Consider the following 12,709-nt stretch of genomic DNA (forward strand, 5'->3'; position numbering starts at 1 on the left):
GGAAGAAAACTTCTCTTTATCAACCTGAGATGTGAAAGTCTGGTCCCCAGAAGCGGTCCCACTATCTAGTAGCTTAAAACACACGTGACAGATTTATAAATTCTCTCTGAGGCCCGCTAATTACATGCTGTGCTGGGAGCGGGTGCATAATCCTAAACTGGGAAGTCGAGATGAAACCATGACTACGGCTTTATGTTGGGTAATAACCAACCTGATTAGCCTTAGCGTTCTCACACACAAACGTCTCATAATTGGTGGCGAATGTTGGAGCGTTGTCGTTGACGTCCAGGACTCTGACGTATACAGGTACCCGGCTGATCTGTCGCGGGTTGGCTGGGAAACACAAAGGTGGACACAGTGAATTTACATGAGTAATTATTAAATTTCATTAACAGCAGCTCTGCTTTAGTTTCCAAGCAAACTCATTACAGTATTGTGCATATAAATAAATAATAGCTGGTTAAAAACATAAATCAGATGCTCCAAGTTTTGCTGATTTCTTTGTTTCCACAGTTATATTTATGCGCAGACTCTGCACAAAGTTCTAGTTTTCACTGACAAAATAAAGTAATAATAGGTAAAATAAGGTCTTTGGATGTGGAAATTATTAGGATCTTTTTTTTTTTTAAGACAACTGGCAAAGATGAAGGGAAATAGCAGTTTGCGGCAGCATTGAATTAACAGCAGCAGATTAGAAAACAAAGACGCTTGCTGATTTTTAGATTTTAAATTAGTGGGAAAAGAGATAAATGGGCACCCATGCTATTTTTAGAGAATGTAAACTATGGGCTGGGGAAACAAACAGCAGCTACCAGCCAATACTTGGGTCCCAAAAATCCAATTTGGCTGACAGAATTGGAGGAAGTACGTGAACCGAAATGTCTCTTTCTGGTCCGGCTGCTGCACTTACTGAACTCGGTGGCGATGACGGTGATGTTGTGCCAAGCGTTTTCCTCTCTGTCCAGCTCCCTGAGGATGAACACTGACCCGTTGCCTGCATGGATGTTGAACACTCTGTCCATGTCTGTGCGCCGATCAATAGTGTACCTGCACAAAACACACAGACAACGATTGGCGTGTAAACTTGTGCACTCATGCTGAGTGGAAATGTGTTGTTTTCCTAGGGCGACAGACACAGGGTACAGTCACATTGACAGAGCGTCTCAGGTGTGTCTTGGTCGAATTGATATTCTGTGTGGTGGACACAGTGAAGAAGAAAAGTCTACTTTGCTGAAAGGAACACAATTATCTTTATATATATATATATATATATATATATATATTTTTATATGCACAAATAAGAAAAATATGAGTTAATTTGAATTTACAAAGCTTTTCTCTATTCATTTGTATGGTATCTGAAAAAAGCATCAAAAAGCAAGACTCGTACTGATTTAATTTTGGCTGCTCTCTGGATCACTTCCAGGACTGCATCTACTTTTAAAATCACTTCCTGAAAGACTTCACCATCTGCAAATTAGGCTAAATGTCCTCCACTGTATCAGGACAGTGAGTCTTTTACTTTAATTTTCTTTTTGTGGAAGAGGATAAAGTTGTAGTGATCCAAATCTGGGAAATGCCAAGTAAAGACTGTGTTGGTGAGGCCAAAGAAAATGGGCGCACACAGTAGCACAGCATAAGCTACATTTAGATTCTTCTTCTACAGACACACCGGGGCCAGAGTAGCATAGTTAGTCTGACCCTGGAGAACAAATCCGTGGCATAAAAACGAGGGACGGTCATGACTCTTGAATATTTTAATAGCACTTAAGTCATTAAAAAGAAAAAATACAGCATGTCTGTTTTTGCCATAAAATATACACCGCCCGGCTAAAAAAGATTCACCAGTTGGTCACGGTGTAAGTAATAGCTTTCCATTGAAGTCAGCTGAATGTACTGAATGCTATCAGATGTTTTATTTCTTTCCCGGTGGCACCGGGACATTCCGAGATGACAATGCCAGGAATCACTGGGTTCAAACTGTGAAAGAGCAGTGCAGTCATTTCCAGCACAATCTTTGGAATGTGCCACAGTACGCGGGGAGATCTTGGCCAAAAATTATTAGAAATCTGACTGGAAATAAATGTTGTGACATTGGATAAGCTTGCCAATGCCACGGTGAACGGTGCCATCATCAAAGCTAAAGGCGGTCCATGAAAATTTTAGAGTGTATTTTTATTTTTTTTACTTTTTTAAAGGGGAGGGGGGATGCTGTGTAGACGGCAAATCTCTGTTAGCGTGGATCACCCCGTGCGTGGGGCTGCACGGCGCTAGCTAATCGCGCTAACGCGTGGACGCCATGCAGCCCCACGCAAGGGGCGACCCACGCTAACTCGCTAACAGAGATTTGCAGCGTTAATGCGGTTATGGAGTTGACATCATTTTACCGAGATTAACGCTGACAGCACCAATGTAAAATAAGCTACTTCCTGCAGAAAATGGTAGTGGGCAACTATCAGGTAATGGGGCCAGTAAAGTAAAGGAGTAGCAAGCAGCCATCCAAAAAGACTCATTCTCCTGGTGAGATGAACCATCTTTGTTGGATCAGTTTGGCACACGTTTGCTGACTCTGGTATCACAAACATGCACGTGCAAGAAGTCACAAAGGGAGTGACCTACAAATGGTAGTCGCACTAGGAGCAGCCCAGACGTGCACAAAAAGGAAACTTGAAGGCAAGGTGGCCCACGTTTACATCGGGTATGTTTTTATTGTTATTAGGCCTAGAGCTGTCTGACTACACCTTGAAACATCTGCTGCAACTAAAACACCACAGAGGAGCAAGCAGCGGGTGTAATTGAGCTGTATTCACAGAGAAATCAGTGGGAGACGTGGAGCCTGAGAAAAACCTGAGCACATACTGTAAAAGTAAACCCATCTGCTGGACCAGATACATCCAGCAGGAGTTTAATAAAATGATCTATTTTGGGTTATTTGGGGGGAACTGAACCTGTGACATATAATAATAAACTGTCTTGTCTGGCACTAGCAGTCTTGAATAGTCTGCCCTGTGTTGATACACACATTAGAGCCAACAGGTTATCCAGTTGTGTTGTTTTTCTCTGCCTCCCAGACTACTCTGTGATGCATCAGTGTGATTAATGGAGTAGCAGGCATCAGGAGGGCCGGCGTAAGAGGAAGGAGACCCCCGAGGGGAGACTATGAACCGCGGCTCTCAATGCATCGCCGCATCCCTCTCCTCCCTCCACCGATCTTCCCCCTCCCCATGGGTGTCACCCCTACCTCCTCAGCCCCTCCCTGCTGCTGCTGCTGCTGCTGCTGCTTCCTCCGCACAAACATTTTGGTGTCTTTATCTAAACACTCCCACCTATTTTTCTACCACCTCGCAGGCCCGACAGTAACTCTAACCTTGTTAGATGTGCGTCAGCCGTGGGCTTTACTAATTGCTTTTCTAATATTCCCAATAATTCAGCTGCCTGGGTCTAACCCTTCCCTTGATTAATGGCGCAGAGATAACGGCGCTCCTCGTCCTGACCGGACAACCAAAGTGCTGCTCTCAGCAGGCACACAGCTGGCTGGTTGGAAGGCCAGGCAGAAGGACGAGGAGGGTTACAGAAATGTTAGTGATCAGGGGGTTGGGACCTACATTATTGCTTCTTTCCTCCCTTCTGAAGAGACCAACCGACTTGACACAGTATTTTGAGAATGTTTTCTTCAACACGAGGTCAAAAAATCTGTATCAAAATGATCTTTGTTTCGAAATCATTTCAGTTGTTATATTTTGGAGAGGTTAGCTATCCTTAGTATCGAGCACCAGCTCGGCTACATGTCCATGCAAAGCAGTGCTAACGACACTATGAAAAATGGTAACTGAAATGATGTTATATGGCACCTAAAAGACTAAAAAAATGACTCACTCTTTAACCATATTTAGCCCAGATGAACATCAGGGTTCACATTCACATTTAGATGTTCAAATAGCCACTTTTCACAGCACTCGATGGTCTTTGAGGGCTTCTCATCCAAGCTGGCCAATATAGACGGCTAATAAAAAAGTGTTCGAAAGCTCCACTATGGCAAATCTGAACCCCGGTTAAATGAAATGTTCTCTAATAACCTTGAATATTGTTCGTGCTTTAAAGGTCTGAACATCACTAAAGAGATCCCATCACAGTGGGATGGACAGCCACCAGCTACATACATACTGGCTCTACAGCAGTTCTTCAATAATAAAGCAGATTAGAAATGCTCCATATAAACACCCACATCAGATTAAACACGCTGGCTTCAGAGGAGTGAAATAAACATTTTCATGAGCCCATCTCTATTATCTTTATTGCACGTCATCTATCTTAACATACACTCACTGGCCATTTTACTATTATACACCTTGTTAGTACTAAGTTGGATTGCCTTTTGCCTTCAGAGCTGCCTTAATTCTGAAAATATTCCTTAGGAATTTTGGTCATATTGACATGACAGCCTCATATCATGCTGCAGATTTCTCGGCTGGACATCCATGTTTTCCATCCGTTCCATTAGATCCCAAAGATGCTCTATTGGACTGGCTTGTTGAGCTTTGGTGACTGTTGAGCCCACTTGAGTACAGTGAACTCAACAATACTCAGGTAGGCTGCACTGTTTAAACAATGCTCAGCTGGTTCTAAGAGGTGCAAGAAAATATCTCCCACAAGCATGGATCCACACAATCATGTTGTTTACGCTAAATTCTGACCCTATAGAAATGTTACAGTAGAAATCAAGACTCAAGAAATCAATATTAAAATTTCCTATGGCCCAATTTTAGTGAGCCCCTGCAAACTGTAGCCTCAGTTTCCTGTTCTTAGCAGTGTTGTCTTCTGCTGCTGCAGCACACCTGCTACCAGGTTCAATGTGTTTTGCATTCAGAAATGTTTTGCTATCTTTGGTTATAATGGTGATTATTTTCACTTTCCTATAAACTCAAAGCAGTTTGACCTGATCCTCTGACTTCTGGTATCAACAATCCATTTTCTCCCAGTGGACTACTGCTCACTGGATATATTCTCTTTTTTGGACCATTCTCTAAACCCTAGAGATGCTCAAGTAGGAAAATCTCAGCAGATCAGCATTTTCTGACACATTCAGACCAGCCTGTCTGGCACCAACAACCATGCCACATTCAAAGTCACTTTCTTCTCCATTCTGGTGCTCAGCTTTAACTTCAGCAGGTCATCTTGACCATGTCTATATGCCTAAATGAGTTTCTGCCAGATGAGTAGTCAAGTATACCCCCCAAAAATGGCTGATGAGTGTATATGTAAGTACACTGCTCCAGAAATGTCAGCATCCAAGCAACTCTCCTTCTGTAGAGAATCTGGTTTTTAATAAAAGCTCTTAACACGGACAGTACAGCACTGAAAACACGATACCTCTCCACATTCACAGAGCCAGTGACACGCTTGCCAAAGAGGCATTCAGTGAGGGAAATGCATGACATGTTCATCACATCTTATTCGTATTTGTTCAGGCCAAAGTATTCCGTTTAAAAGCATGTAAGCTGCAGACTGCAGTAAATCAAATCTCATGTAAAGAGCTGACCTGAAATCTTCATTCAGAAGGAAAAATGTAGGATGAAACATGCATGTGTCTGCATGAGTCTATATACTGCACTTATGGCTTACTTAAGGACTTGCGTATGCATCCCTGCCACACACGTGCACGTGTCCGCAAGTCGCAGCGAGCTAATAAAGATAACCGTCTCAGTGACTTCCTCATGCCAGGCAGCCCCCGGGCTTCCCAACCCTCCTCCCTCCCCCTCCTCCCCCTCTGCACGGCTTTAAATGCCACAGGGTAGCTACCTCCTTGATGATGGGCGATAAAAGAGAATGATATCATATTTGACACCTGCAATAAAGTGGTGGAACTTCAACCTTGAGAGCCAACTCCCTTAGTACATCATAAAAATGAAAAAGTCTGAAGCGGAGTCGAGGCGCAGCCTCACACCCCACTGCCATTATTCCCATTTAATACAACGCTCGCATAATTTTGTATCTCCATGAGCTAAGTTGTGTAAGCGAACTTTTGGCACTTTTCATTATTTCGCTGCATTTTGTATGTGTAGCAGAACAAAGTGTCTCCCTGCGCAGGCCTCATTATTTTAGCGCTGTTTATGTTAATGGTGAAGAAAACAAGAGCACAAAGATCCATTTACAACCTTCAGAACATTAAACAACATCTCGCATTAAAGATGAATAATTCACTTAATGGGAGCTCCAAATATTGACTCTGTATAGAAATCGGTTAGTGAGATATTATATGCTTAACTCAAGGTGCACACGGTGGTTTTTACTTGAGTTTTGTCTTGTTTTCTTATTGTGTGAAGCTGCTTAAAGAGCGAAAAGCTCAGCCTTGAGTTTAGACTATGCTATCAAAGCATGTGAGCCTCTGTAGTCAGATTTTTATAGTGGATTTTACACTGGATGTTGACAGTGACTGATGGTTTATAATGTAAGTGGGCGAGAACAGGTCAATATCACAGTAAATGTATGTTTATTCAAACCACAAACTGAAGCTGTGATCTAACCATTGGGGTATACAACTTTGTTAAATGAGTTGTGTTTATTGATTTTTCAAACAGTCTTAAAGATAATTGGGACCTGAAAATCCAATCTAAGGGCATAAGACTTCTTTTTTCTTGTTTTGCTAACATTTAGTCATTGTATATGAGATAAAACAGAATCCAAATTTTTACTTCTTTCAGCAGCAGTTATGCTCATTTAGAGCCCACGCATGCTGTAGTTTCAGTCTTTTGGATGCATTAACTTTGATTCATGTTTGCACAAACAGAAATTAAATTTTATGCACTTCATTTATTAACTTATTAATTTCACTTCAGGTTTATTTATACAACACCAAATCACAATAGTTCTCCTCAAGGTGCTTCACACTGTAAGGTAAAGACTCTACAGTATTCAGGCAAAAACCCCAAGAATCAGTTAAAGTGGGGAGGAAAAACTCCCTTGTAACAGGAAGAAACTTGGCTCAGGAAAAGCTTTTTGACACATTTTCAATCATTTAGCATTGCTAAAATAAAAGACTTTGATCACATCTCCTAAAATGACATACAAACCCATATAAAATATTAGAAACACATAATGTTTACACACATTTGGATATGACATCTGCTCGATCGAGAGCTAGGGAGAGCTGGGTGGCTTGCTGGTTATCCAAAAATTGTTTTTAACTTTTCCTTAATGTTCGTCTTGTTTATTAATTAAATTATTTAGATGGGTTAGTTATTGTACCTTTTGTTTAGTTGTATATTTTAAAGTATGTTTTGCCTTTACAATCTGTAATTAAATCATCTAAATGACTTGTAAAGCCAACACAATCCCCAAACCGAATCTTAAAAGCTAATTTTGTCAGTTCTCCAACTCCCAGTAGTTGTACTGTTAACTAAGACTGATGAGTGGTCCTCAACTTGCTCAGATGTTACTGAAACCTCCAGCAAAAGCAATTAAGTGGTGCTTGAATGAGCTATCATGCTCAGCCTTTTCATTGGCTTTTGAATAGAAATCAATAGCTGCCTTGAAGTGCGTTCGGAAAGATCACACAGCAGCAAATTTTGAAAAAGAGCTAAGCTGTGAAATAAAAAGAAGAGATGCAGCTTGGTTCATTTACCTGACGAGGCTGTTTTTGTCATCCGGATCAGACGCGCTGACGGAGCCGATGGCGGTGTTCTTGGGCGCGTCTTCTTTCACCTCCACTACGTAGCTGGCGCGCTCAAACACGGGCGGCTCATCCATGTCCTCAACGATGATCTTGATGGTGGCCTCGTCCCTAAAGGGGCCCTTCGAGTAGAAGCGGGGGTTGATGTGGACGTTTTCCACCTGGACACGCAGACTGTACTGCCGCTTCCTTTCATAGTCCAAAGGCTGCAAAACAGAGACAGAAGAGGCATGAAGAAGAAGAAGAAGCACCAATTCCACTAATTACAGCTTAAAGTGCTAATATTTGCTTTACATTTGTGTGCATGAACAGGTCCTGTAATTTGTCACATTTTATTTTAGGTGCGACTCCCAGCTTAATGAATAAAAAACAGCTTTTCCAGAGTATCTAAAGAGTATGTAAAGGGTCTTAGTGTCACATTCAAGGACACTAACAAGATTGTTGATGGACAAACACGGGCTGCTGCACACATCACAGCCGTGCTCTCGTGGACGTCTGCCTAAGCGCTGCTGCATAATATGACTGATGTGGCATTTCAGTGGAAAACAAACATGACAACAACACGGTCTGGCTAATGACAGGATTCATGTTTTAAGACTGGAAATCTGATTACAGTCTGCCTTATAACACAAACAAGAACAAAGTTTTTAAATTTTTTTTATTATCAACTTCTTACATTTGCTTTTCAGTTTGATTTCCTGATGCTCGGCACAGCGCGGCTCTATGAAACAATCAATCACAGCTGTGCACAGATCTTTGCTGGGTGACATTTGTTCATTTTGATGCTGTTTCTCAGATCAACATACCAGATTATCACAGTGATAGTGAATGGTAGGAATTTGGTGAAAAAGAATTAAAATGCAGAGAAACATCTACGTTTCTAATGTATAGGTTTAAGATTAGGGTTAGGGTTAGTTTTAATATAGTATCATATAGTATGATCTTCTAGACTAATGTGGCAACATTAATGTTATTATGCTGTGTGAACTCTTTAAAAGCCATTTTACAAATTTCAAAGACAGGGATGCTGGATATTCTTGAGAGACTTGGAAGTTTCCCTAAGAATTTGATTTTATTTATGGTCGTAGTGGTCGTACTTCACCCCTACATTCTTAAATTAAATACGACATACTATAAATAACAGACAAATAAACGACTGGGTCTCCAGTGGGAGGACAGATAGTCCAATTCCGCCTTCCTGAATACACATCCCGTCCTTGTTGGTTAGCTCAGTCACAATCTTAAAAGGACGTTCATTTCCTGTTACGAAAGATTTGCTCCTTCATAACAAGTGGGTTGATTTTTTCTTTAACTCATCCATGGCCATAGCATGGCTACACAGACTAACAGGTGTGTTGTCCTATGGTTCCACACATCCCAGGAATCTGTGCTTCAAGTTTGCTGATTGAAATCGTATTTTATTTACATGGCAATATCTACACAATATATGTGCCCGGGCACTGCACCTGTACAGTTTATGAAAGTGAATGCTGTTTGGTAACCAAGCTAGCTAGCATTAGGCTAGCATTCTATTTATCATCCATATAAGGTAACTTCCAACTCCAAAAACCAAAAGTCATACGAGCCAAAAGACCAATGTTAAAGATTCAAAACGAGTCCGAAAGCAGCGGGCGACTTTTATCCTTTATCCTGTTGTGACACATGAACCAGTTTTCCACCTGATTCAGGTTCTGATTTATGTGGTCTTCCAACTTAGAGTTGATCTCCAGTGCACAATAAGAACTAATGTCACAATCTTAAGTCCCAGAGAGCAGGGATAGACTTTGATCAACCACAAGCAAAGAGACTTCCTAGAGAAACTGGCTCCTGCCAGCTGACCAGGCTGCCTCAGCCGAGCCTTCACGCAATGTGAACCAGGGTGAGCTGGTTATCAGTGACTTAGCTGTCTATATAACGGCTCAGTCACACTAGAGTAAAAATCAGACAGCAACCTCCTTACAAGTAGGAGAAAAAATCAATGGCTGTTATTACACTGAACTTTTTTTGCTGTTGGAGTACTTATTGCGACTAGCTGGGGGTGTTGCATGCTTAACTTCTGTGCAACCACTTTTGATTTTGAGACCTGTCTCCAAACAACTGGGGTGCGTCTTGTCGATTGGTGAAGCTTTGCAAATGGTTGCTGTTTAATTGACAAATGCAGACAGATTGACAACACCTGGCGATCCATCTATAGTAAGTCAGTCTACACTGATGAGCGCAACTCGTAGTAGAGTCATACTGAATTGGTAATATTCTGGTTGTAATACAATCTTAAAGCAAGTTGCTAAGTGTCTATGTTATTTTGCATCCTGCAGAAACTACATTGTTCTTTGTGGAGGAATTTCTGTTTCAAATCTGGCTCGAACAGTAAGCAGTTAATGTTTCTAATGTACATTTTTTGTGTGTAGACAACAACAGATTTGCGATTTATCAGTTAATTGCTGTGTTATCAGAAAAAGATGTAGGCATATAATTGGCAACCTGACCCCATTCAATCGCAGACTGATTGTTTTATTGCCATTTTATCACCATCCTGATGCCAACAGAGTCACTTGGAAAACAGATTCAGTGTATTTGGATCAAATTTTAAAAGTTTTGATGTTTTCAGCCTTGTGTACCTGCAAAGTGCACCTGTCTCAGTAGTTACAACACAAGCATTTCTCCCCCAGGAAAAATGCATTTTGAAAACCCGCTATAACCTTTTAAAAATATGACAATGCCTCTGGTCTTTTTTTTAATCAACTCCTATATGTGAATATGGATCGGAAGCAGTCCATTCACTTAATGTTAGTGCAGTAGCATCTCCTACTCTTATCTGGAGCCTTGAGCAAGCAGGCAGGTTAATAACACAAGAGAAACGAAGGACGATGAGGAGGACTTTTACTGGAAAGTCTCCACAAGAAAGCTGTCAGCCACTCGGTGATGTTAAGGTAATAAGGTAAGTTAAGGTAAAAAAGCTTCTGGGACACAGCTGAAGGCATGATTACTGCAAACTATCTCAAAATGGGAAATAATCACTGCTGGAATATGTGCCAAAGAACGAAGGGGGGGGAAAAGGCAGATACTGATGCAAAAAAATCACTCGTTTGTCAAATATTCCGCTTCATCTCCAATTTCAAGCATGCCCCTCCTCCCGGCTTTTATCCCAGACTTTATGAGGGAGTGTTAAGGTTAAAAGGTTAATAGGGATGATTATAAAAAGATTAAAATCAACTGAAACAGGGGCATAAAGTCCTTTCATCATAGCCATTCTATTGAAGAACACAGATGATGAGCTTCAGTTTGTCGTTGCACTTTTTCCCTATACTATACTCACGCTACATCTTTTTTTCCTGTTGCCATACTTTCATTTCTATCTATTTGTACACATAAAAGAACACAGCTTAGTTGCTTTTACGCACGAACCCTGATCTTCTTGCATCTACTGTACACTGCTGTTGCAGCCTATAATTTATGGACTGTGCATGATGATTAGGAGCCTGATTCCTTTGCGGTTCTAATGTTTTTTTTTCCGCTGTTAGCTTTTCTCTTTTAGGTTCCCTGTCTGAACTTTTTATTTTTGAAGTTGTAGCCAGCAAAGGTATCCCCTCATTGATGGAAATAATTGGGGAGCAGTGCATTTTAATGAGTGTGCACCCAGTGCTGAGCTGGAGCAGCTGGATCAGAGTGAGCTCCCTCACCGGCTGCCTACTGTACATATAAAAGGATGCCGGGTCCGCGATTGTTGGGAACAGCCAGTGAAAGCTTGGAAAAAAGAATCCAGATGGAACGAGCTGTTTTCTGAAACTGTGAATAGTAACATATTATGAGTCATTGATTTTCACTGTTTGGTGCCAAGCCGGGGAGGGGGACCGCATGTCCACTGGAGGAATATGTTCCTTTGAAGGGCCGGTACAATCAGAGATGGGATGACAAGCCCATTTAATTAGTATGTTCAAAATTAGGGCATGCTTAGTCCCCACACACAGTGTGCCTGCACACCACATCCACTACAAAGGGCAATTATGTCATCCAGCACTTAATGATGGCATGATGGAAGCGATCGATCGAAGGCTGCAGACAGGGTGCTTGATAAGGCAACTGCCAGATACTGTTGAATACATCAAACACACCACAAGCAGAATGCTGCAATCCATACTCAGCATCAATATTTCTGCTTTGGTCTCAGCTGAGGGGAAGAATGAATCTCACTGAAAACATATGTAGTGGAAGTGTGGGGAAGTGGAAGTGGATATCTAATAACTCTGCTGTCCGTCTCCTAGCTGCGTATGGAAATAAAGTTTGTTTTTTTCCCTTTATCGAGCGCTGCTTATTGTGTTGTCTATCCTTTCGGTTACACCGAGGGAGTGAGGCCTGCATGTGGTGAAAGAACTGAAAGTCTGTGTTTCGATCATTTCTAACTCCGTCGGTTTGTCCTTGGTCACTACTAGAGGAGCTTTGCATTCACAGTTCAAAACAGTATCTTACACACAGACTCTAAATTCATTCTCAGTCTGCAACAAGCTGTTTTAACTCCTCTTGTTACAGTAGGTGGACTTTCTTCTGATTGGCTCCCAGACAGTTTAACCTTCTGTACCCTGTACTCACAGGAAGGAGGTCAACGTAACCAAGATTCAAACTCTTGGTGACCCGATGGAGTCATGACAATACTCCATCGGCTTTTAATGGCTAAGGTTAAAAACTATGAAACTGAGTGTTTAGATCAGCTTCACAGGGGTTACTTGCCATTCACTGACCTCCTTACTTGAAACTAATGTCTTATATGTATCTTATACATCCATGAAAACAATAAGTCCACTTCAGTTGCATTCAGTATATTGCATTTTTCAGCGGAGTCCTGCAATTCCACACAAGACATCAACCCAGCTTCAATGGCAATCAGCCTAACTCTTCCCTGTTTCACAGTAAAAGCATTTAATTGGCTTTTATTGTGAACCTGTGTCCGATTAGTCAACCAGATGTTGCCGTCCTCGCTAGTCAAGTCGAGTCCAGTCAAAAACATTAATTATTCAGCTGGTTCTACGTAGCAACCCGTCACCA

At 41.5% G+C, this 12,709-nt stretch overlaps 1 protein-coding gene across 1 annotated transcript in view; it reads right to left on the reverse strand.

The window, feature by feature from the left end:
* LOC146567090 (cadherin-10-like) overlaps positions 1-12,709 on the reverse strand; it is a 74,060-nt gene that overhangs the window by 9,719 nt on the left and 51,632 nt on the right. The window contains exons 7-9 of the mRNA XM_085286699.1: positions 7,622-7,875; positions 911-1,047; positions 212-333 (exon numbers count right to left, since the gene is read on the reverse strand). Coding sequence (XP_085142825.1) covers positions 212-333; positions 911-1,047; positions 7,622-7,875 — 513 coding nt within the window. The remainder of the gene's footprint in view (positions 1-211; positions 334-910; positions 1,048-7,621; positions 7,876-12,709) is intronic.

This window comes from Mchenga conophoros, linkage group LG9 (assembly GCF_057382185.1).
Source record: "Mchenga conophoros isolate Kocher_MC1m ecotype Shallow Benthic linkage group LG9, M_conophoros_male_GT1.1, whole genome shotgun sequence".
In the NCBI taxonomy this organism is placed as follows: Eukaryota; Metazoa; Chordata; class Actinopteri; order Cichliformes; family Cichlidae; genus Mchenga; species Mchenga conophoros.